General features: G+C 44.4%; 1 protein-coding gene across 6 annotated transcripts in view; it reads right to left on the reverse strand.

Annotated features, from left to right (window-relative positions):
• Positions 1 to 27,141, reverse strand: part of LOC124596484 (thiamine transporter 1-like) — a 611,894-nt gene that overhangs the window by 114,270 nt on the left and 470,483 nt on the right. The window contains exon 8 of one of the 6 annotated variants that reach the window (XM_047135634.1): positions 17,757 to 17,877. The exons of the other annotated variants lie outside the window; for them this stretch is intronic. Within the exon in view, the coding sequence (XP_046991590.1) occupies positions 17,829 to 17,877 (49 nt within the window). The 3' untranslated portion in view covers positions 17,757 to 17,828. Of the gene's footprint in view, positions 1 to 17,756; positions 17,878 to 27,141 lie in introns of those variants that run through there. 6 annotated transcript variants of the gene reach the window in all.

Genomic DNA, 27,141 nt, shown 5'->3' on the forward strand with positions numbered 1-27,141 from the left:
ACCTTTTAAGATAGCAACTGATGCCTCAGATTATGGTATTGCAGCAGAATTATTCCAAGGGGAATGGGGGATAGTAACCTATGATCATAGATCTATTGCATTTATTAGTCGAAGCTTAAATAAGCATGAACAAAATTATACTGCTACCGAGAAAGAATTGCTACCGATAGTTTGGAGCATAAAATCTACATTTATACTGACCACCAGGCTTTGTCATTCCTAATGAGTAGTAGATTATTACACAGTAGACTAATGAGGTGGATGTTGTTTTTACAAGAATATGATATTAAAATACAATGTATAAAAGGATCAGAGAATATAGAACCCGATGCTTTGTCGCGACTACCTCAAAACATGAAAGATCTACAATGTACATAAGGACCGGGGGTAGTTTTTGCGATCAATTTTATAACAACAGAATATCCAACAAGGAAAGTACATGAGTTAGCCCAAACGATAACAAAAAATATTAAACATGACACTTATTTTACAGAGATCTATGCCATGTGTATAAGAGAGTCACTACCGGTAAACAAAAGGGAACAGTCGAAGGTAACAAATCACAACTTGTTCTGGAGAAACAGCAAAGAGTCAAGCTATTGGCGGTTGTGTATACCACAAATAGCAGAGTCTAAATTAATACAGAACATTCATAAAGGATATGGCCACTTTGGAGTGAAAAAGTGCATAGGTCACATGAATAAGTTTTATTATTTTAAGTGATTAGGACATAAGGTAACTGCTACTATTAAAACATGTGACATCTGTCAGAAAGCTAAGGAGAATAATACCCATGTAAAGTGTAAGATGTATCCGAATATTCCTAAAGCATTACTTGACCTCACAGCTGCCGATTTTTTTGGACCCATACCCAAAGGGAAGGGAGGTGTGGTTTATATATTAGTACTTATAGAATGTTGGTCGAAATATGTAAGACTGTATCCTATTAAGAAGGCTAATGTGTAAACCGTGATCAAGTGTTTGCAAGAATATTTTATAGCCACAAGTAAACCGAGGCATTTTCTTTCTGATAATGGACCTCAGTTTACCAGCAATGAAGTTAAGGAATTATTAGCCTGGGAAAATATACGACACATTTTAATATCCAACTATAATCCATCTTTGAACCCTTGTGAAAGAGTAATGAAAGAGATTGGTAGGTTGTGCCGCACATATTGCCACGACACTCATACCTCATGGGCGGAAAGAATTAAAGATTTTGAGCTTATTCTGAACGAACTACCGCATTTGTCTACAGGAATGATGCCCATAGAAGCCATTGGCAAGCCATTTATAGGAGAACCTCTAATTAAGTGTTTTACGTGGCCGGAGCAAAAAGCTACTGATTACCAAGCAATTCAGGAAAGAGTTGGTAGAAACTTACATAGGAGCGCCCAACAAAGGGTAGATAAATACAATGCAACTGCAACTGAGCCAGAATACCACGTAGTGAAACAACACCTTCAAATTTCAGCACTGAAAAAAGAAACACACAAATATTTTTCTGAAATACGTAGGACCTTATCATATTCAGTCAATATTACACCACAAAACCCTACATTTAGTAGATCCTGTGATGGGAGAGGTAAAGGGAATGTATAATGTTAAGGATATGTACAAAACCCCCCGGGACGTTGACGTTCTGTGTCAACGGGCGCTGTAGTAACACTGTTCACGTTTACGTCGCACTTCACTTATCGTAGACCGGGACTGTGTCCTATGCATGCCCGATGTTAACTGACTGGGCACGGCCCATGCTGCCTGAGTTGTTGTTGTTGTTGTTACACCGGCAGAGGTTGCGTCCGAATTCTCGCGTGCCCTCTGGTGGACGGGACTCTACTTGCGGCAACTGCCGTCCGTGACGCGCCGTGCTGATGTGCGCCTCCCGCGATCTTTCCGGTGGCTAGTGCACTCCTCCTCCTTCGGGGGGGTGAAGCCACAGTGATCCACTGTGTTGGAAGGTGGAGCGTCGGGCAGGAGCGATGACCTCCACATCCATTGGAAAGCCAGAGTCGAGGGGATCTGCCAACCCTCGAGCCGGAACCTTCGAATACGGCTGGAAGTGACTCACACAAAGAGTCTCCCGTCGTCCCACCACCGGAGCCCGGGACACAATGGGTGACAAGCTGTCGAACTCTGGATCCCGTTCCACCTCTGGAGGGGCAAGACCCAGTGGCGGGGACGATGGGGAAGGGACGACCACAGGTGAACCAGCCTCCTGAGAAAACGGGCCTGCGAGGGGGGCCGGCTCTCGCTGGGGCATCTCGCACGATGGCGATACCGGTGCTGGAGCTACTGGAGGCTGCCAAGTCTGAGAACCATTGCAGTGTGGCAGAGTCACAGCGGGGAGAGGCGGTGACGTCCCCTGGGAAACCCACACGGGGGCCGGCAATGGGGAAGCCGATGTCCGAGAGGTCGGAGGGTGGGTGCCCAAACATGGACGTAGCTGATTTTGGTGACGACATACCACCCAGTCCCCCGCCTGCTAGGTATAGAGCCGGTGGCCATTTCGGCGCAGGACCACTGCCGGTATCCAACGTGGATTGCGACCGAACCCATGTGCCTAGACCGACATACCCAGTGGAAAGCCCGGTACTCCGTTTTGCGAAGACTGGCGAGGACCAGGCCGGAGGAGGTGCAGCAGAGTCCTAGGTTGGCGCCCATGGAGGAGCTCTGCAGGGCTGCGGTCTCCTGTTGGTGTGGTCCGGTACGCCGTCAGGAAAAACGTCAATGCCTCCTGCGCAGGAAAGTCGTGCACATACTTTTTCATCTGTGTCTTAAATGTGTGTACCATGTGCTCGGCTTCCCCATTCGATTGTGGATGGAAGGGGGGAGAGCAAATGTGCCGAATACCGAAGCGCCTACAAAAATCCTGGAAGGTCTGCGAAATAAACTGCAGTCCATTGTCCGAGACCAGGGTGATTGGCAGACCTTCCACAGAAAAGATTTTTGCTAGTGCCTGGATTGCAACTTCTGAAGTGGTTGAGGAGCAGTGAACCACATATGGGAATCGGGAATAAGCATCAATGACAATGAGCCAAAAGCCATTGAGAAATGGGCCCGCAAAATCAATGTGAACACGTTCCCACGCGTGGGTTGCAGGCGGCCATGAAGAGAATGCTGCCCTGGGAGATGCCTGTTGGCTCGCACACTGGGAACAGGCGGCCACCAAGTGCTCAATTTCTCTGTCAATATTGGGCCAGTACACATGTCTGCGAGCCAAGGTTTTAGAACGGGAAACACCCCAGTGCCCCTCATGTAATAACGTGAGGACCTACCTTCATAAACTTGCAGGAACAACCACATGAGGAGCTGTATCATTGGTAGCCAGAAGGAGTACTCCGTCCAAGACCGAGAGGCGGTCTCGTAGAATAAAATAATTACGAAGAGGGTCCGAGGCTCGGCCTGGAGGGCGGGATGACCACCCCTGCTGAATGAGACGAACTACCTGCCGGAGAAACAGGTCAGCAGCCGTTTCCCTGGCGACTCGAGAACTAGTGATTGGGATGCCATCAACTGCTTGGCGGGACGCCACATCCAAATGAAAACACATAATCTCCTCTCGATCGAACGTAGGATTTGGGCCCACCGGAAGACGGGAAAGAGCGTCAGCATTGGCATTCTGTGCGGTAGGGCGAAAATGAATGTCATAATGGTACTTAGAGAGGAACAAGGCCCAGTGCTGTAGTCTGTGGGCCGCCCTATCCGGAATCTGAGAGGCAGGACCAAATAACGATTTTAACAGCTTATGGTCAGTGATAACTGAAACTTCATGCCATACAAGAAAGGGTGAAACTTGGTAACATCGTAGACAATGGCCAAAGCCTCTTTTTCCACCTGGGAGTACTGGGCCTGCACGGGACTAAGAGTTTTACACACAAATGCCAGCGGTTGCTCAGAACCATCTGCGTTGCGATGGGCCAGGACTGCCCCCACCCCATACTGCGAAGCATCGGTAGCCAGGACCAATGGCTTATGGGGGTCAAAAGTAGCCAAACAAGGCGCTGACGTGAGGAGGCCCTTCAACGAGGTGAACGCTCGCTCGCATGAAGGCGACCAATCAAAAGGAACACCCTTGCGCAGAAGGCAGTACAGGGGGGCGGGCTATGGTGGAAGTCCTGGGAATGAACCGGTGATAATAGGCTATCTTGCCTAAAAAAGCTTGTAACTCTTTCAGTGAAGTGGGCCGAGGAAGGTCGGCGATACCTTGGACCAAACTTCCTAGTGGCTGGACGCCGTGCCAAGAGATGGTGTAGCCCACATACTCAATGGACGGTTGGAAGAAGTTTGACTTATGCAGGTTGCAACGCAAGCCCACAGACCTGAATTTGAGAAAGAGGGTGAGAAGGTTGTGCAAGTGTTCCTTCGTGCTGCGGCCTGTGACAATTATGTCATCTAAGTAATTAATACAATGAGGGATTGTCGACGTGACGTGCTCAAGATAACGCTGGAATATCGCCGGGGCACTGGATATTCCGAAGGCCAACCACTGGTATTGGTAAAGGCCAAACGGGGTGTTGGCGACCGCCAGCCGTTTGGAGTCCTCATCAAGTGGTATCTGATGATAAGCCTCCGAGATCGATTTTCGAAAAATATTGGCCTCCCGCCACGGCGGAGAACAATTCATCAGCACGAGGAAAAGGATAGGTGTCCACCACCAATTGGGAATTAATGGTGGCCTTGGAATCGCCACAAAGACGTAATTTTCCCGAGAGCTTCCTTACAATAACGAGGGGCGAAGCCCATTCACTAGAAGAAATGGGAAGAATGACCCCTAGGGCTGTCAGCCGGTCTAGCTCTTCCTTTACCTGAGGGCGGAGAGCCAAGGGGATCTGCCTCGCGCATAGAAAACGCGGGCGAGCCGACGCCTTCAAAGTTAAGTGAGCTTCAAAATCTGAAACACGCCCCAGGCCCTCCTCAAAGATATCTGGAAAGTCTGAGATCAAAGATTCCAATGATTGATAGGGAACGTCTTCGGAGACCAACTGTATGGTGTCAGCGATAGAAAAACCGGACGCTTGAAAGGCATCCAGGCCAAAAAGGTTAGCGGAGCTCACATCACTGGCAACAATAAAAGTAATAGGCCGAGTGACTGATTTGTAAGTCACGCCGGTAGTGAATTGACCATTAACTGTTTACCATAACCGCGTAGACGCCGGTAAACTGGCGCCAATGGGGCGATCCAAGGTCGGAATAAGTTTGTGCATTCAACAACGAAACTGCCGCGCCCGTATCTACTTGCAGTTGTAACCAGTGCGACAGAACCAACACCTCGATAAAGAGTTTGCGGGCCGATGCGCCGGGAGCCTGACCTGATGAAACTACCTGAACGTCAACGTCCATGTCCTCTGTACCTGCTTCCTTCAATTCTTTTGAGGCTGAGTGGCAAACTTTAGCAATGTGTCCTTTTTTATTACATTTGCGACAAACGGCCCAACGTTGGGGGCACTCTGACCGATCATGATGTATATAGCACGACGCACAGGACGGCAACAGGGGCCGGCGGCCGGAATTCTGTTTACACGGCATGCGGGAGCGGCCGTAATGGCCGGATTGTACCGCTCGCACGTCGTCCGCCCCGGACACAGTGGACGCGGCCGCGCCGCCCTGAACCGCCGCGACGTCGCACCACGCTTCCAGCTGTTGACCTGCAGTGTGAGAGACTTCATACAATTGAGCAATGGACAGGACTTCCTCAAGGGAAGGGTCTTCTAACTGCAGGGCCTGTTGCCGGACCTCCCTATCAGGGGCCGAACGAACAATGACGTCGCGTACCATTACGTGGGCGTACGACTCTCGCGACTTCTCCGTGACAAAATGACACTTGCAACTAAGACCGTGCAGGGTAGCGGCCCACACCCGGTAAGACTGATGGGGCTGTTTCTTGCATTGATAGAACTCGACCCTAGCCGCCACAACATGCGTGCAGCGGCGATAATATGAAGACAGCAATCAACACAATGCATCAAAAGACAAGGACGAGGGTTCCTGCAACGGCGCTAGCTGCCGCAAAACTTGATACAGTGAGGGAGATATCCAAGACAAGAAGAGAGTACGACATACCTCCGCATCGGCTACATGAAATGCCTGGAAATGCTGGCGAAGGCAATGTTCATATGCGTCCGAATCCTCTGCCGACTCGTCATATGGGGGAAAGGGAGGAGGGAACGGCGCTGGAGCAGACGGCGTGGAGAGCAACGCTGGAAGCACTTGTTTCATGGTGGCCATGAGCTTCGTCTGCTGCTCAACCAAAACCCGCACTAAATCCTCCATGCCGTGGAGAAGCTGCGAAACCGGAACAACGACGCAACACGCGAAAGAATGACCCTACTCATTGCCAATTGTGTAATAACACTGTTCACGTTTACGTCGCACTTCACTTAGTGTAGACCGGGACTGTGTCCTATGCATGCCCGATGTTAACTGACTGGGCACGGCCTGTGCTGCCTGAGTTGTCGTTGTTGTTACGCCGGCAGAGGTCGCGTCCGAATTCTCGTGTGCCCTCTGGTGGACGGCACTCTACTTGTGGCAACTACCCTCCGTGACGCACTGTGCCGATGTGCGCCTCCCGCGATCTTTCCGGTGGCTACTGCAGGCGCAGTGACGTCCGCCGGTTCCTGAGTTGGGTTCGGTGTTACTTCCACATTAGTTTTCCTACACTGAACTCCCTTCAAATCTTCGACTATCCTGTAATCTATTTATAGCCCTTAAGCTATCCTTTCACATTAGTATTAAAAGAGACCAATTATGACTACACGATTGTGACTAATTTAAGGAGTCACAATAAACAGTAACCTCTAAGCATGAGGTAAAACTAACAGGGTAACATTCTAACAGGAGATATAATATGATGGTACTGTTTAGGAAGAATGATACCTAGATGACATAAACTGAACACGTGTATGAAATATAGAACGAAGTGACTAACTAAATAACTACTTGATTATAGTGTATATAATTTCTATTTTTATAGATTGTTTTATATTTTTTGTAAAGTGTGATGTGATTCGGAAGGATTTATATCTAATTTTGAAAGGGATGGGTAGCATAGGCACAGACATGACCTACACACCACGCCCTTCATACAATCCTCACAAACAAGTGTGACTGGTTCTTCATCATTTGCCGTGCCATAGGAGTTGCTAAGATCTTTTCTTCGGGGACTTCAAAGGTGCCGGTGAGAATGCCCGTTCTGCAGGAGACACCGAACATCATACCTCCTCCTGCTTCTCACTTAAGTACCAGCAAAGTGGGGATCCTGGGGAAGGGGGGTGGGAAGGGTTTCCTGTCTTTGGGGCTGTCTTCTTTCTTTCTTTGATCTTAGCAACCAATTCTTTTATTTCCTTTCTTACTTCTCTTAAGAGTACCCATCTATCTTTCCCTCTGTCCACATTCCTATACTTCTAGCACTGAAGTCCTTCTCTTTTCCGTGATTTCTATAAATCTGCAACTAGGAACCTTAGTGGGCTGAAGAATCAGGACGCACGATCACACTTCCACACTCAAACAATTAAATACAAAGACACAGACAAGTAATTCACAGGGAGATGTAACAACCGTCACAGATAAGGGGGGAAGTAGTGCTCAGGAAGGGCTCGAGCACATGTGCTAAGTAATTATGGTTGCACATCTCAAGTGAAATGGTATAGTAAGCTTAAGCTAAAGGAACAAGAGGGGACAAAGTGTATATCCACCTGTGTTCATAGCTATAGTAGTACAAAGTAATATGAATGGAGATAAAAAGAAAGATATTAAGCCAGAGGTATTGAGTCAAATAAGTTTGTGATGAATAATAGGATTGTGCAGACTGAATAGCTCGAAGAAAATAAATAAATTTGCAACCATGGACGAAACATATTTAGTTATTAAGGCTATATAAGTGAGCTGTAAGCAGTGAACAAGCAAAGAATTTAAGCAGGTAGGCTGAAGGACTCAGGAGGAGGAAAGGAGAGGTACATAGAAATTTTACCAGGAAATTTTAAATAAAATAGTGTGCAGAGGAGTACAAAAGGGGCAAGACTAGGAATCATTGTTAGAGAAGATAGAGAGGGCACATCCAATATAGATGAAATGAGAGAAGAGAGGCAGGAAGGCAGCCCCAGAGGAGGCTGACCTATACTGTGCGGGCAGGGGCACCAAAAAGGGGAATGACCTGTACCATAGCTTAGTATAAATGGAAGGGGCATACCTACCCAAGGATGAGGAAGAAGATGTTTTCATAGTTTCAAACCTTATGTCAATTGGAACCCAAAGGGAAAGGGTGGTATAGTGACCCGAGATTGTAGTGGAAAGTTTCTCCTGGTAAATTTGAATTCTAAAATTTAAATTTTTTAAATAGAAAAGATGAGTCCTGCGCGAGGAAATAGAAAAAGGAGAAAACCCCCAGTACAACAAATTTTTTTCAGACCCGGAAAACCAGTGGGTATCATTGCAACAGCTTCAAAAAAAAAAGACTCGACTCAGAATAATGCCTGAACTTTGAAACTGGCTAAGGGGAGGGATTTATTTTGGCTCAATCCTGGAAGCAAGAGTAGATAAATCTATTTGAAATAGCTTATACTTGTTGTACTATTAATTTATCATACTACTATGTCTACGAAAGATATTATCAACAGCTTAATGAAATACCGAAGATGGAGGAGAGTTTTTGTACTTAATGTTTTTATGTAGTACAAATTAACATGGTAAGTGTTTAGAAAAAAAATTATTAAAATATATGTTGTGTGCAAAATATTGAGTGTTTGAGCTAAGGGGAGGGATATGTAGTGCCCCCAGAATTTTACAAAAGTCGGGGACACTTGTGTTCCAGCCATTTCAAATACGCGTTATTTTAAAGCAGGGCATAAGGATGAGCATGGGATACTGCACCCATTTGTGGAGGCGAAACTGGAAGGGAGATAATTCGTAGGCACTGGCAAGTGTTCAGCGTGACCTGCCAAGAATAAAATACGGCCCGGTAGCTCTGTGGCCAGCTGCAAAGAGTAATGTAGCTTTGTATTGTTGAAAAACAAATGGAGTGACTTGAGATAGTGACTGTTTAGTAGATGTTGAACTGCTGTTGAGAGTACGTGGACTGGACATGGATAGTCAGCCACGATAAAAGCTTATGTATTAATTGTGTTCAAAAACGTGTAATTAACTGATCTTGGGAGGCCTGTAATGTGTGGGCTTATGTCACAAAGTTTCATTGTTTTTTTTTTTTTTGTACAAAGTGGAAATAAATATGTTCTGGTGCAGTGAATGATATTCCAAGAGTAGCGTATTATTTAAATAAGAAGAGAGAGAGCGAGAGAATGAAAATTTCCCCTTCCTAGCAGTGAAATCTTCGGAGAAGCGTCCAGTGCTAGTAGAAGCCATCGGCGCTGCAAGAAAGCAGAACCGGCATTCTTCAACAAATAAGTCCATGAAAACGCTTAAGCTGTATAGGGAGAGCTTAATATTACACCGGGCCACCGCAGTACAAATAAGTTTAAGCCTACAACTGACGATTACTGCAGGTCTGTGCCGGTGTGGGACGAGAGTCCAGCCACGGTGCTCAATGATCAGCAACAATGGCCACTGGCACGGCCCCCATTACGATTTGCTAGTGGTTCAGTAGTCCGGGCTCAGGGTTTCGGCTGCCGACCAAAGTAGAGTCTACCGACGGTCGACAGCCGCCCGGGCCACTGTCGCTGTACAGTGTGCACCGCGACCTGCTACATCCTCGTGCCGTGGTGGCAGCTGCCAGTGAGCCACCAGCTCCAGCTCCTCCCTCCGTGCCTGTCCCAGGTTCGTGGAGCATCCGTGCTGTAGGACCAGACCTGCTCTCCTTGTGGTTATCACTGCCACTTGCCTCCCCTTCAGGGTCCCGCCCCCTGATTTCTGCTGCAAGATCTTCTCACTTTATTTGCTGCCACCGGCAATTCCACTGCCTTTGGGTCCTTCGACACAGGTGCCCCCAGATCCCCTGACCGAGCAGTTGACACATTCATCATTAGCACAGTTCTATCGTGTTGAGAATATACCGGTGCCCTTAACATTGCACCTGGGGGAGTGGCAGCCGTGTCTGTTCGTGACTGCACCGTTTGTCACCTACTCTCCGGTTCTGGCCCGGAATCTCTTTCTGCTGCCACTGTCATTGCCTGCCATTCCTACTGCAGAGGGCACGGATGTTTCACCAGTTGTCCTGATGCCGACATCAGTGGAGGACCCTTTCCCCAAAAGGGCAGGGGTACTATAACCGTTCGTGCGATGCTTGAATATGCACCGTCGCACCTTGCTGCTGGTGTGCTATATTTTGAATATCCCATCAATGGCATTTGCGTTGGCCAGCCACCTGAGGCCACCTGTGGTAGGCCATATGACTTGTGCCCGTAACACAGTATCCACTGTGCCATCTACTGGAAACCTCCTCCTTGTAAGTGCAGTGCAGCGGGCACTCGCTCTCATATTAAGTTATACTTATTGTCAGAAACTACTTGTATCACCATATGGATCATTTATATGTTTGCGTCTATGTTGTCAACTGTTGTTTGCTTGTATGTGGAAGGAGAACAAACTTAGGTGCATTGTGGCTGCACTGTTGTTCATATGATAATCTGATTCTGCCATAACAGTTGTAGAATCATTAGTGGAAGCTCTGTGCCCAGTTGTGCGGATATGCCCAGAACGTCGAGTGTCAGTTGGGGGTGACTTTCATCTACTGAGCATAGAATGGGACATCTGTGGATTCACTGCATGTGGTACGGATAAGCAGTCTCGTGACGATCGTACAATGTAGGCTTGCGTGGCCAGTGTCGTCTTCAGTTGAAACTTCAAGGCCGAGAGGCTGTGGTCGACGTTTAAAATTTCCACCTGACGTTTCGTTCCGTCTGCGGGTGACATCTTCTGAGGTCGTCTGGCTACTGGGCAGAAGATGTCTTCCGTAGATGGAGACGAAACGTTAGGTGGAAATTTTATACGTCGACCACAGCCTCTCGGCCTTGAAGTTTCAACTGAAGAGTCTTCTGATGTCTGAACATGGTTTTCAAAGACTGCCTTGAACAACTAGTTAGAAAACTCACATGCAATGGAAATATTTCAAATCTTGTAGTCACGGACAGGCTTGACCTTATCTACAGTGTCCTATAGAGACAGGCAGTAGTGGTTACTGAAGTTAATACACTTGTCCGAGAGGCTAGGAGAGAATTTGTCCTAGAAAAAGCAGATAAGCATTGTTAGCATCTCACTTAGGCAATAAATGGGCATCATTTAGCTCCAATATGATAGACATAGAGGAATTACAGGCATAGTTTAAAATGACTGTAAATTGTGCTCTCGTCATGTGTGTGCCAAGTAAGTCAATTAGGGATGGAAAGGATCCTCCGTGGTTTACTAGTCAAATTGGGTAAATACTGAGGAAATGGAGATTGTTGTACTCTCAGTTCAAAAACAAATGCACAAATGTTGACAGGTAAAAGTTAGCAGAAATTTGTGTGTCCTTACAAAGGTCAGTGTATAAAGCACAAAACTTCCTCCATCATATCTTAGCACCACGTCTTGCCTAGAACCTGAGAAAATCCTGGACATACACTGAAGTGCCAAAGAAACTGGTACAGGCAGGCATATTCAAATATAGAGATATGGGGGTGTAAAGCTAGTTCGCGTCTGTAGTGTAACACTACATGTGCACCCTGGGTAACGCTAAATGAACTAGCACATACTGGCAGTCAGATAATCTGAGTTATGTCACCAGACAGACCAAACGGCACTTCTCAGGTCCCTCTGACCAGAAAACTCGGACCCGTGGTTCGAATTTGTCACATAAACATAGAAGGCAGAAGCTATGCTAAGTACCAGTTTCTATCAAAACTATTAAAAAATGACAACATTGACTTGGTTGCTATACAGGAAACTCATTGTGATACAGTGCAACAACTAAATAAAAGGGGCAAAATACCAGGCTAGGAACTGTAGGGAGCGATCTATCAAAGGTCTTATGGAGTAGCCACATATGTCAAACAAGATATTGAAAACGCTTTCCTAATTTCTACATCCACCAACGAAGACATTCATAACGTTGTCACAAAAATCGGAAGCATTACCGTCTACAATATTTATAAGTCACCTGCTACACCTTGGCCAGCCCACATTCTTCAAACTCAGCCACATCCTGCTGCATATGTTGGGGATTTCAATAGTCATCATGAACAGTGGAAGTATAAAGACAATGATGCAAATGGAGAAGTAATAGCAAAATGGGCAGAAGATGAATACTTATACCATGTACTCGATGCTAAGGATCGATTTATGTTTATATCAGCTGCCTGGAGACAGGAATAGAACCCTGACTTGTGTTTCATCTCGTCCAACAACAGAGACCAACCTCTCATGCCCTCGCGTAGAGTTCCGCCCAACTTTCCGCACAGTCAACACTGTTCAATCATAATAGAGGTAGGAACTCAAATTCCCCTAATTACCTCTATTCCTTGCCCATGATGGAATTTTAAAAAAGCCAATTGGACAGGGTTCTCCACAGATCTGGACAAATGTTTGGGATGGATACCACCTACCAGCAAAAATTACCAAAGATTTGTTGGTGCCATGATAAGCATGGCCAAGAAGCACACACCAGGAGCGTATCGCAAAGAATACATCCCTGGATGGTTCCAAACCAGCGTAGAACTATACCAGAGCTTCCTTGAATCCAGAGATCAAGAAATAGCAGATGAACTGCTTCACAGCTTGAATGCTGCCAGAAGACAAAAGTGGACGGAAACTGTAGAAAGCCTCAATTTCCAAACATCTAGCAGGCAAGCATGGTCACTGCTGAGAAAATTAGGTAGCAGCCCACCAGCACAATGACAAAAAGCAGCTGTAAGACCAAATGCCATAGCTGCACATCTAGTTAACATGTCTAGGACACCAATGGATAAAACGCATACACTCCAAGTGAATCGAGAACTCAAAATCTTAAAACATGAAGCCACAGAAACTGAACACTCTCGCCCTTTCTCTAGCAAAGGCATAGAAAAAGCTCTGAAAGATGTCAAACCAACAAAGGCACCAGGTTTCGACAACGTTCACCCTGAATTCATAATAAACTGTGGCAAGTATACAAAAGTATGGCTGGCTCAACTTTTCACAAACATACTGCAAACTGGCAATATCCCACAAGAACTCAAACGATCTAAGGTAATAGCTATTCTAAAGCCTGGGAAGCCAGCTGACAACCCAAAACACTACAGACCAATTGCCCTGCTGTCTGTAATTTACAAATTACTAGAGAGGCTTATATATAACAGAATTAGCCCAGAATTGTTCAGGGCGATCCCAGTTGAACAGACAGGCTTTTGGCCAGGAAGAAGTTGTACTGACCAGGTGTTGTCACTCACTACTTACATTGAGACTGGATTCCAGAGAAAATTGAAAACATCAGTCGCCTTTATTGACCTCTCAGCAGCTTATGACACTGTGTGGAGAGAAGGCATCATGTACAAAATTCTTCGAGTAATTCCTTGCAAATCTATAACACGCTTAATAAACAGCATGCTCAATGATAAGGTGTTCCAAATAAGTATGGACACTGACTACAGCTCCATCAAAAAACTAAAGAATGGCTTACCACAAGGATAAGTGCTTGCACCACTGCTGTTTAGCCTCTATATTGCAGAACTGCAGGAAACACAATCGAAAAAGTTTGGGTATGCTGACAATTGGGCCCTTGCTACAAGATGTAGCACAATTGAAGCATCTGAGGATATCCTAACAAAAGACCTGAAGATAATGGGTGAATATTTCCGTAAGTGGACACTTCAACCAAATGCTTCCAAAACAGAGGTTAGTTGCTTCCATCTCAACAACAAACTCGCTGGAAAGGAACTCAACATTCGATTTGAAAACACCATTCTCAGGCATAATAAAACTCTGAAGTACTTGGGCATGATGCTGGACAGAACACTATCTTTTAAAGAACACCTAACAAGGACTGCTGAAAAATTAAAGACAAGAAACAACATTACTCAAAAACTCTGTGGTACTACCTGGGGAGCAACGGCCTCCACTCTCTGCACCTCTGCTTTAGCAATTGTATTCTTGGCTGCCAAATACTGTGCTCTGATTTGGCTAAACAGCCAACATATAAAAAAGGTGGATGTCCAGTTGCATAACACTCTAAGGATGATTTCTGGAGTATTTAAACCCACTCCAACGCAATGGCTCCCAACATTAAGCCACATCTCGCCGCCACATCTGCGACGTACTGACGCCCTTGTACGTGAATACAAAAACATCATGGGAAATTGAAGCCTGCCAATCCACCAAGACATTGAGGCTGCAGACACTAATAGGCTTCGATCTAGGAACCCGCCAACAAGAACAGCAAGGAACTGTGTACAAGAAGGTTTCAGTATCACAAATGCATGGTCTGAAAAATGGAACGCGTGGCAAAATCATAACATGCCTTTCATCACACAAAAGCCACCTGGTTTTGACCTACCATTCAAAACATGGTCCACTCTAAATAGGATTAGGACTCGTCACAGCAGATGTGCTTACTCCCTGTATAAATGGGGTAAAATACCATCCCCTCAGTGTGACTGCGGAGAAAGTCAGACCATCAGCCACATTGTTGAAGAGTGTTCCAGAAGAGCCTATAATGGGAGCCCCGACGACTTCCTGCTCGCAACTCCAGAGTCAATAGATTATATTAATAGACTTGATGTTTGTTTGTAATCTGTAAACTTTGTTATATTAGTAATGTTGGTTTGCAATTATTAACATTTGTTATATTAGTGATTTGTCTGTTTGTTTCTTACGTGTCTGTATTGCCATATGATAACTAAATAAAACAGAGATATGAAAACAGGCATAGTTGTTAGATCGATTACTGCTGCTACAATGGAAGGTTATCAAGATTTAAGTAAGTTTGAACGTGGTGATACAGTCAGCGCATGAGAGATGGGACACAGCATCTCCGAGGTAGTGATGAAGTGGGGATTTTCCAATATGACCGTTTCATGAGTGTACCATGAATATCACAAATCTGGCAAAACATTAAATCTCCAACATTGCTGTGGCTGGAAAAGGATCCTGCAAGAATGGGAATGATGATGACTGAAGAGAATACAAGTGCAACCCTTACCCAAATTGCTGCAGATTTCAATTCTGAGCAATCAATAAGTGTCAGTGAGTGAACCATTCACTGAAACATTATTAATATGGGCTTTTGGAGCTGAAGGCTAACTCGTGTGCACTTGATGACTGCACAACACAAAGCTCAATGCCTCGCCTGGGCCTGTCAACACTGATATTGGACTGTTGATGACTGGAAACACGTTGTCTGGTCAGATGAGTCTCATTTGAAGTTGTATTGAGTGAATGGAGACAACCTCATGAATCCATGGACCCTGCTTGTCTCCAGGGGACTGTCAAGCTGGTGGAGGCTCTGTAATGGTGTGGGACATGTGCAATTGGATATGAGACCCCTGATATATCCAGATATGACTCTGACAGGTGACACACACGTAGGGATACTGTCTGTTCACCTGCATCCATTCATTTCCATTATGCATTCTGACAGACCTGGGCAATTCCATCAGGACATTGCTACACCCCACACATCCAGAATTGCAACAGAATGACTCCAGGAACACTCTTCTGAATTTAAACACTTCTGTTGAGCATCAAATTCCTCAGACATGAACATTACTGAGCATATCTGGAATGCCTTGCACCCTGGAGTTCAGAAGAGATCTCCACCTCCTCAACCTTTAACGTACACTCCTGGAAATGGAAAAAAGAACACATTGACACCGGTGTGTCAGACCCACCATACTTGCTCCGGACACTGCGAGAGGGCTGTACAAGCAATGATCACACGCACGGCACAGCGGACACACCAGGAACCGCGGTGTTGGCCGTCGAATGGCGCTAGCTGCGCAGCATTTGTGCACCGCCGCCGTCAGTGTCAGCCAGTTTGCCGTGGCATACGGAGCTCCATCGCAGTCTTTAACACTGGTAGCATGCCGCGACAGCGTGGACGTGAACCGTATGTGCAGTTGACGGACTTTGAGCGAGGGCGTATAGTGGGCATGCGGGAGGCCGGGTGGACGTACCGCCGAATTGCTCAACACGTGGGGCGTGTGGTCTCCACAGTACATCGATGTTGTCGCCAGTGGTCGGCGGAAGGTGCACGTGCCCGTCGACCTGGGACCGGACCGCAGCGACACACGGATGCACGCCAAGACTGTAGGATCCTACGCAGTGCCGTAGGGGACCGCACCTCCACTTCCCAGAAAATTAGGGACACTGTTGCTCCTGGGGTATCAGCGAGGACCATTCGCAACCGTCTCCACGAAGCTGGGCTACGGTACCGCACACCGTTAGGCCGTCTTCCGCTCACGCCCGAACATCGTGCAGCCCGCCTCCAGTGGTGTCGCGACAGGTGTGAATGGAGGGACGAATGGAGACGTGTCGTCTTCAGCGATGAGAGTCGCTTCTGCCTTGGTGCCAATGATGGTCGTATGCGTGTTTGGCGCCGTGCAGGTGAGCGCCACAATCAGGACTGCATACGACCGAGGCACACAGGGCCAACACCCGGCATCATGGTGTGGGGAGCGATCTCCTACACTGGCCGTACACCACTGGTGATCGTCGAGGGGACACTGAATAGTGCACGGCACATCCAAACCGTCATCGAACCCATCGTTCTACCATTCCTAGACCGGCAAGGGAACTTGCTGTTCCAACAGGACAATGCACGTCCGCATGTATCCCGTGCCACCCAACGTGCTCTAGAAGGTGTAAGTCAACTACCCTGGCCAGCAAGATCTCCGGATCTGTCCCCCATTGAGCATCTTTGGGACTGGATGAAGCGTCGTCTCACGCGGTCTGCACGTCCAGCACGAACGCTGGTCCAATTGAGGCGCCAGGTTGAAATGGCATGGCAAACTGTTCCACAGGACTACATCTAGCATCTCTACGATCGTCTCCATGGGAGAATAGCAGCCTGCATTGCTGCGAAAGGTGGATATACACTGTACTAGTGCCGACATTGTGCATGCTCTGTTGCCTGTGTCTATGTGCCTGTGGTTCTGTCAGTGTGATCATGTGATGTATCTGACCCCAGGAATGTGTCAATAAAGTTTCCCCTTCCTGGGACAATGAATTCACGGTGTTCTTATTTCAATTTCCAGGAGTGTATTTATGGACAGCCCTACAGGATTCATGGTCTCAGTTTCCTCAAGAACCACTTGAGATACTTAGAATTATATTAATACCCTCAGCTGCTAATGGGTGTTGATATATATCAACAGGGACAGGTGAAATGTGTGCCCTGACCAGGACTCAAACCCGGAATCTCCTGCTTACATGGCAGACGCTCTATCCATCTGAGCCAAAGAGAGCACAGAGGATAGTGTGACCGCAGGGACTATCTCGCACACACTTTTCACAAGACCCACATTCTCACCTTGTATGTCCACACACTACATTCATAGTGTCCCACCCCAGCACACTCATTACATGTAGAAGACATTCTTACCAAGTCCATACAGAAGAAGAAGGTCATGGCTGGTATTTCCAGAACTATATACTTACATGTATATGGTGTCTGTTCTTTCAGACATGTAGGAAAGAACAGACACCATTGATGGCCTGCAGCCATCTAGAACAAAATCACTTACTTACTTGCTCCTTGGCTCTCCAGCCCTTGAAGGGCCTTGGCCTGCATCACAATATTCTACCATTCTATCCGATCCATGGCTTTCCATCTCCATCATCTGACACCCAGCTTTTTCATGTCTTCTTCAACTCCATCCACCCATCTCTTTCTGAGGCATCCCCTCCACTGTCTGCCTCCAGCCTTGCCATCAAAAATCCTCTTGCATGCTCTGTCTTCTTCCATTCTGACCATGTGCCCTGCCAACCACAGTTTTCTTATTTTAATGGTAGTAACAATGTCTGGCTCTTCAAAAAGGTGTTGTAGTTCTGCATTTGTACGAATGCGCCAATCTTCTTGCTCATATACTGGGACGTATATTTTATGTAGCACCTTTCTCTCCCATATGCTAAGGATTCGTTCCTCATTTACAGTCATGGTCCACATTTTGGCACCATACATAACAACTGGTCTTATAATTGTTTTGTAAATGAGGATTTTGGATTTTCGTGACAGAAGCGAACTCCTAAGCATGGGTAATGTGGCAAAGCAGTATCTGTTACCTGCTGCTATTCTGGATTTCACCTTACTGCCAATGTCATTTATCTCAGTGATAGTTGACTAAAGGTACTTGAAGTCTCTCACCCTTCCAAACTCCCCGTCAGCTATCCTTAAATTTGGTAGGTTTTGTTGGTTGGTCATTGTCATATACTTGGTCTTTTTGATGTTGACTGTCAGGCCAAGTTCCCTTGCACCTTTCTCCAGTTGTTGATAGGCTTCACCTAGCACAGCAGTGTTTCGTGTGAGTAATGCCATATTGTCAGTGTAGGCTAGGAACTGTAGTGAACGATTTAAGAAGGTTCCCCCTTTATTTAACTCTATCTGACTTATGACTTTTTCTAGGCAAAGGTTGAATAGTAATGAGGAGATACTGTCACCCTGTCTAAGTCCCTTCCACACTTCCACTTCTCTGGAGATTTCGCCCTGTATTTTTACTGTACAGTTGGTTTCGCTGAGGGTCATCATAGAAAGTTTAATGAGCTTCTTAGCAATGCCACTCTTGAGATGCTATCATAGGCTTGTTTAAAGTCGATATAAAATTAGTGTATGTTAATTTGAGGTTCGAAACATTTTTCAAGTAGTATGTGCAATGTGAATATCTGGTCAGTTGTTGACCTATTTCTTCTAAAGCCACTCTGATAGTCTCCAACTCTCTCTTCCACATATGTAGTAAGCCTGCTGGTTAGAATCTTGGAGAAAACTTTATGTGTAATATTTATTAGGGAGATTCCTTGATAGTTTTGGCACTTTAATTTATCTCCTTTTTTATGTATAGGGCACATTATAGCTGTTTTCCACTCCTTTGGTATGCTCTCCTCTTGCCAGATATTCAGTATTATTTTATGAATTGCTTTCCACAGCATTTCCCCACCATACTTGAGAAGTTCAGCATGGATCTGATCTTCTCCAGGTGCCTTATTGTTTTTTAAGGTCTTAATGGCTTGCATCACTCCCCCCAGTGTAGATTCTGGTGTTAAAACCTCTGGTCCATAGTAAGTTAGTTCCACCTGTTCTTCTCATTCTAACCCTTCTACTTCTGGGCTCAGTAACTCTTTGAAGTGTGCTGCCCACCTGTCAAGTATTTTATTACTCTCCCCTATCAAATCCCCTTCTTTGTTCCTACACATATTTGTTCTGGCTTGGAACCCGGTCTTTCCTTCTTTAATCTTTTGGTACATTTCACGACTTTGCTTCTCTTCTCCTAGCTGTTCAATTTCTTCCAGTTTTTTTCTTTTCTAGTGCTCTTTTTTTCTGTCTGCAGACCCTCTTCGCTATACGGCGCTTTTCATTATATTCGCTCAGATTTGCTCAAGTCGTTACCTGCAATAATTTCATTCATGCTATATTACGTTCCTCAATTCTTCTCATACATTCTTCGTCAAACCAATCTTCCTTTCTTTGAGCCCATTCATGTCCTAAAACCTCTCCAGCTGCCTCAAGGATTGCAGTCTTACATCGTTTCCACATTACTTCTATATGTTCATTTGATGTGTCAGTCTCATTCTTAATCCTCTCTTCTATTTTCATCTGATATGTTCTCTGTATTTCTTCTAACTTCAGTTTCTTAATGTCAGACCTCTTTTGTTTGGTTCTCTGTATTTCTTCTAATTTCAGTTTCTTAATGTCAGACCTCTTTTGTTTGGGGCCTTTTTGTTTACTCAATACTGAGATCCTTTGTCTATATTTAATTCTCACTAGATGGTGGTCTGAATTGCAGTCAGCTCCTCATTGGCTCCTGTAATTTCTCTTTATATTCTACTAATTATCCCTGCACAATTCTATGAGTGAATTACGTTTCCTACTTGACCATCTATATACTCGCAGAATCGATGTGCAAAGTAGTACAGTACTATTACTATTCTATGAGTGCATAATTACTCTTTGTAATATTATCTCTGGTGTGTTGAGAGGACTTCTAGGATCTTCTCCGTCCCAAATAGACGCATTGAATAATTGTAATTTTGTTATCAAGATTACTGGAAGAAAGAGATTGAAAATATATTGTATGCTACTCAAGAAAATATATACTGAGCATTTACATCAAAGGTGTAAGGAATTTCATTATATATGTATTCTCTAATTGGAAATTTGCACGGAGGCTGTCGTTTCGCTCGTAATCAGAAGCGAACTTCCAATGAATTGGAAATGAACCTGCAGTTATTAGATCCAAGAGCTCCATTATTTCATCGTATAATTAAACTCTATCAAAGCAAACTTTCTGCTTGATCTGTGGTTTTCTGACTGACTACGCAATGCAAGAAAACCAAGACATTTTATTTACACAGGATTGTAGATCGCTTCGAATCATCGAGACTGCAGACAAGGAGAGTCATCGTCCGATTCTGATTAAACAAGTAAAGCTTAATTATAACTTTCTTGAGTGACCGTGATGATTGTGAAATGGCTGCTTATGAATGAGATCATTAATAAAATACTAATAACTAACTTTCCTCCTCAACAGCAACCAGTATAAACACAATATTAGTTAAAATTATACTCCTAACATCCATTATGTCCGATCCATGTCTCCGATCAAGCAATATAGGGTCTATCTGATTTCTGGTTTGTCTGTCTGGTGAAATCCATGTTTCTTTGTGTATTTTTTTTATGTGGGAAACATGTACTGCCGACAGTCATGCTTTTGCTTATAGCAAAATCCACAGCCCTAAATCCATTGTCATTTGATATTTCATGTAGGCTATGTCTTCCTCTGGTTGGTTGAAAGGCCTTTTCTTTTCCTATTTTTGCATTCAGGTCTCCTATTAATATCTTGACATCGTGTTTGGGAGCTTGATCATACAGTTGTTCTACCTTACTGTAAAACTCGTTCTTTTGTTGTTCTTCTGCCTCCTCTGTGAGTGAATGTACATTTATCAATGTAATGTTGAAAAATTTTCTCCTTAATCTTATTATGGACATCCGTTCATTGATTGGTTGGAAGCACATCACCACATGTTTCAGTTCCTTAGCGACCACAAAATCTGTTCCAAAGGTATTCATCCTCCCACCACTATAGAAAATAGTGAAATTTCCTGCATCGATTGTGTCACTCCCCTTCCACCTAATTTCCTGAAGAGCCGATATTTTTATACTGTTGTCGTTTACTTGTGTTAGCAGCTGACGTAGGGCTCCAGCTTGGTATAGGCTCTGCACATTCTATGTTCCTGTGTACATATCTCTTATCCTTTCTTTGTTTGCTGTGGTCGTCATCGAAATATCTGTCTGGCTTATTCCTTTGCTAGCATTCGCAACAATTGATATTTTACAGGGGGACAGTGTTAATCTTCTGCCCAACCATTTGGGGGGTTGCCCCTTACAGCTCGTAGGGTAGCATACTTGTGCATCCTTAGCCTTTGTAGATCTCTCTATCAACTGCAAGGCAGCAGGTGATTTGTATTGGGTGTACTCCCTTAGGGAGACTAGCTTCGCCACACCTTTAGAGCCCTCCCTGCCCTATTAAAATTAGAATTATATTAATACCCTCAGCTGCTGAAGGGCATTGATATAGATCAACGGGGACAGGTGAAAATGTGTCCCAACCAAGACTCAAACCCGGGATCTCCTGCTTAGATGGCAGACGCTCTACTATCCATCTGAGCCACCAAGGGCAAAGAGGATAGTGCAACTGCAGGGACTATTTCACGCACGCTTCCCACGAGACCCACATTCTCACCTTGTACGTCCACACACTACATTCGTAGTGTTTGCGGAACGTGTGCATCCACACAAAAGGGGAAGGTCATGGCTGGTATATCCAGAACTATATACTTATATGGAACAGACACCATATCCATATAAGTATATATTTCTGGCAATACCGACCATGACCTTCTTCTTCTGGCAGATGCACACATATTACCCGAACTCTTACAGGACTTGGTAAGAATGTCTTCCACGAGTAATGAGTGTATTGGAGTGCAACACACAAGGTGAGATTGTGGGTCTCGCAGGAAGCATGCATGAAATAGTCCCTGCAGTCGCACTATCCTCTGTGCCCTCAGTGACTCAGATGGATAGAGCATCTGCCATGCAAGCGGGAGATCCTGGGTTCAAGTCCCGGTCAGGGCACACATTTTCACCTGTCCCCGTTGATATATATCAACACCCATCAGCAGCTGAGGATATTCATACACTACTGGCCATTAAAATTGCTACACCAAGAAGAAACGCAGATGATAAACGGTTATTCATTGGACAAATATATTATACTATAACTGACATGTGATTACATTTTCATGCAATTTGGGTGCCTAGATCCTGAGAAATCAGTACCCAGAACAACCACCTCTGGTTGTAATAACAACCTTGATATGCCTGGGCATTGAGTCAAACAGAGCTTGGATGGCATGTACAGGTACAGCTGCCCATGCAGCTTCAACACAATACCACAGTTCATCAAGAGTAGTAACTGGCGTATTGTGACGAGCCAGTTGCTCGGGCACCATTGACCATACGATTTCAATTGGTGAGAGATCTGGAGAATGTGCTGGCCAGGGCAGCAGTCGAACATTTTCTGTATCCAGAAAGGCCCGTACAGGACCTGTAACATGCGGTCATGCATTATAGTGCTGAAATGTATGGTTTCGCAGGGATCGAATGAAGGGTAGAGCCACAAGTTGTAACACATCTGAAATGTAGCATCCACTGTTCAAAGTGCCATCATTGCAAACAAGAGGTGACCGAGACGTATAACCAATGGCACCCCATACCATCACACCGGGCTGGGTGATACGCCAGTATGGTGATGACTAATGTACTCTTCCAATGTGCGTTCACCACAATGTCGCCAAACACAGATGCGACCATCACGATGCTGAAAACAGAACCTGGATTCATCCAAAAAAATGATGTTTTGCCATTCATCCACCCAGGTTCGTCATTGAGTACACTGTCGCAGGGAATCCTGTCTGTGATGCAGCGTCAATGGTAACTGCAGCCATGGTGTCCGAGCTGATAGTCCATGCTGCAGCAAACGTTGTCAAACTGTTCGTGCAGATGGTTGTTGTATTGCAAATGTCCCCATCTTTTGACTCAGGGATAGAGACGTGGCTGCAAGATCCATTACACCATTACAGCCATGCGAATAAGATGCCTGCCATCTTGACTGCTAGTGATACGAGGCCATTGGGATCCAGCACGGCATTCCATATTACCCTCCTGAACCCACCGATTCCATATTCTGCTAACAGTCATTGGATCTCAACCAACGCGAGCAGCAATGTCATGATACGATAAACCGCAATCATGATAGGTTACAATCCAACCTTTATCAAAGTCAGAAACGTGATGGTACGCATTTCTCCCCCTTACATGAGGCATCACAACAACACTTCACCAGGCAACACCGGTCAACTGCTGTTTGTGTATGAGTAATGGGTTGGAAACTTTCCTCATGTCAGCATGTTGTAGGTGTCACCAACGGCGCCAACCTTGTGTGAATGCTCTGAAAAGCTAATCATTTGCATATCACAGCATCTACTTCCTGTTGGTTAAATTTCACGTCTGTAGCACATCATCTCCACAGTGTAGCAATTTTAACGGCTAGTAGTGTATAGTTCTAATTTTGTTCTAGATGGCTGCAGGTTATCAATGGTGTCTGTTCTTTTGGACATGTATGAAAGAACAGACACCATATCCATTTAAGTACTTAAGATATTAGTCGAGTCCATGTCATGTCATGCTGCAGCACTTCTGCATGCTAGTGGGGGCCCTACATGATATTAAGCAGGTTTACCAGTTTCTTTCGCTCTTCAGTGCATGTGGTATCATTGAGCAGAATGAAAGCTTCTGTCCAGTCTAAGCTGGCAACAGGAGACAGCAAAAGGAAATCTTAAGTTTGATAGTCAAAGTTTAAGAAATCATTCATGCTGGAAGATCATACAAACATACCGTCGAATGACTGTCATATGGACTCCCGCATGGATGACACAGAGAAGCAACTGAAAGAGGTGAAAGCAAATAAGCTGCCACGTCCAGACAGAATCTCGATTCGGTTTTACAAAGATTACTCTGCAGCATTGGGCCCTTACTTAGCAGAGTGATAAGTGACTGGAAGTAAGCACTGGCGGCTCTTGTACACAAAAATGGTAAAAGAATGGACCACTCACAGATGAATATTTGTAACATCCGTATGCCACAAATTCTTAAGTGCATTCTGAGTTCAAATGTAATAAATTTTCTTGAGACAGAAAATCTTCTGTCCACAAATCAGCATGGACTTAGAAAGCATCACTTGCATGAAACTCAGCTTGCCCTTTCTCCCATGATATCCAACAAAACTTGGATCGAGCGAAAGAGGCAGGTTTCATATTCCTGCATCCCATATTCCTACATTTACAAACATTCGGCATTGTTCAGACAGAGTTTATACTCAGATTAGTGCATGAATTTTCATCATTCCTGGATGATCCTCTACTGGAATTACTTGTTTTTATCACTGAAAGATTTTTCTTGTTGTGTTCCATGTATAATAGGTAGGACGTTGATATATAGTAATGTTTTTGCGAATGGATCAGTTTGGTACAGTTGGTAAAAAGCTGTTAATGTTCTGTTCTTGGAGGTCTTTTGTGAAGTAAATTCTCTCTCCATTCTCTAAATGTACTGCTAGATGTCGCACAATTGGTTCACATTTGCTCATCATTTCTGTTTTGTTGCTTGCTCTCTTTGGCTTTTTGAAATACTGTTATGTCACTGTCTTCATTCACATACTTACAGACATATTTGTTGGCTTTTGCTGGATTGCAAGATTCTACATTTATGTGTGCTTGGCACATTTTGGAAAGTAGTGTGTTATATGGTACTAGCATATATGTGGCATCTACAGTGACCCACTGCAGACTGTTGATGAAGGTATGAGCATATGGTTTAGGATCCCCGATATGTGAGTGGCTTGAAGACTAAGTAATAGAGCCCAGTACCGAGGACATTGTTCTTTAAAGTGAATATTCATCAGAGACAAGGGTATTGTCAAGAGTTCCTCTGGGAAATGTGATAAGACTGCTCTTGTTCTCTATGTATATAAATGATCTAATGGGCAGAGTGGACAGCAGTTTATGGCTTTTGCTGATGATGCAGTTGTGTATGGGAAAGTGTTGTCCTTGAGTGACTGTGGGGTGGATACAAGGTGACATAGACAAATTTCAAGTTGGTGTAATGAATGGAAGACTGCTCCAAATGTAGACAAATGTAAGTTAATGCAGACGAGTGCAAAATCCAATCTGTAATGTCCAAATACAAAATTAGGAGGCTGTGCCTGACATAATCACATCAGTCAAATATAACCCATTACTGAGTATTGTTTGAGTGTTTGGGATTCCCACCAGGTCTAATTAAAGGAAGACATTGAAGCAATTCAGAGGTGTGCTGCTGGATTTGTTACCAGTAGGTTTGATCAGTATGCATACATTACAGAGATTCTTTTAAGCTCAAATGGGAATTCCTGGAGGGAAGTCAAAGCTCTTTTCATGAAGCACTATTGCAGAAATTTAGAGAATTGACATTTAATGTTGACTGCAAAATGATACTACTGCTGCCAATGCCCAATTCATGTAAGGACCACGAAAATCATCACCATAAACTAAAGGCTATGCCTTGTCGATTTAGCCACGTACCTCTCTCCACTGTCATCCTCTTCAATTCTTCATATGATTTTATCCCCATATCTCCTTTGATGTTATTAAAATACATTGCTCTTGGCCTGCCTCTTGGTTTTTTCCCTAAAACTTTTCCTTCAAATACATTCTTTAGGAATTGGTTGTGTCTCATTGTGTGCTCTATCAGTTTTGATTTTCTTCTTCCTATATAATTTAGCAGCATTCTGTTCTCATTCACTTCTATTAAGATCTGTTCATTACTTTTTCTATCTACCCAACTTGTTTTCGTCATTCTTCTCCTTATCCACATTTCCATTGCTTCCAGTCTCTTTTTCTCTGCCTTTCTGAGAGTCCGCACTTCACATCCGTATGTTAAGACACTCCAGACAAAAGTTTTGGTAAACTTTTTCCTACTTTCTAGGCTCATATGATTGTCTGTTAGTAAATTCCTTTTATTTTGGAAAGCTCACTTTGCCGCGAAAATAAGATGTAAAAAATTGTGGCTTGTAGACAGTCATTTTCCCCTCACTATATTTGGAAGTGGAACAGGAAAGGAAACGACCAGTACTGGTACACTTACCCTCCACTATGCATAATATGGTGGCCTGTGGTGTGTTTATGTATGGAGATGTAGAAGAATCCTAAAGGAGCTGAGAAAAGATTTACTGAATGTTGTATATGGAGTGTACAGTTTTAAAGAAGTGAGTCAAGGATGAAATATGGCTATGGCTATTGAGGAAACACTTAAGTTTGAAGACAAACACACTTCTTATGCTGCGATCGCACAATCACAGTGTAGACATTTTTATTGTTCCAAGTTGACTGCTTTCAACAGTCTTAAGCTGCCATCATCTGATGTTATGAAACTTATCATAAAATGGTCTTGTTACATTTCATGAAGTCAAAGCATAAAAGTCATTTGCCATATACACATGTCTTCACTTCATGTAATGTTACATTACAATTTTATAACAAGTTCCATAAGATCAGACGTTGACTGTTGAAATCAGTTATCTTGGAACAATAAGGCTCTGCTCTGTGATCACAGTGCACAAAGTGTGTTCATTTTTGATCCTACCATTTGCCCCAAAGCACAGCATGTCTACCTTACAAAGTCCTTAAGTTGAAGTGGGCTGACAGACTTAACTCTTGAGTGGGCACACTGCTTTTTATAACATGAGTGGGCATGTGGTGTACTTTGTACACGTGTACAGAATAGCTGTCTTTATATTACCAAGGTAAACATGGATGAGCAACATCACAATTTAATCTTAGTTTAAATAAATGACGGTAAAATGAACTTACATTACAAAAGCTAAATCTCTGTTTCATTATACAATAATAAAATAACATTCATTGCAAACTCTGCAG

Source organism: Schistocerca americana, chromosome 2, assembly GCF_021461395.2.
Source record: "Schistocerca americana isolate TAMUIC-IGC-003095 chromosome 2, iqSchAmer2.1, whole genome shotgun sequence".
NCBI lineage: Eukaryota > Metazoa > Arthropoda > Insecta > Orthoptera > Acrididae > Schistocerca > Schistocerca americana.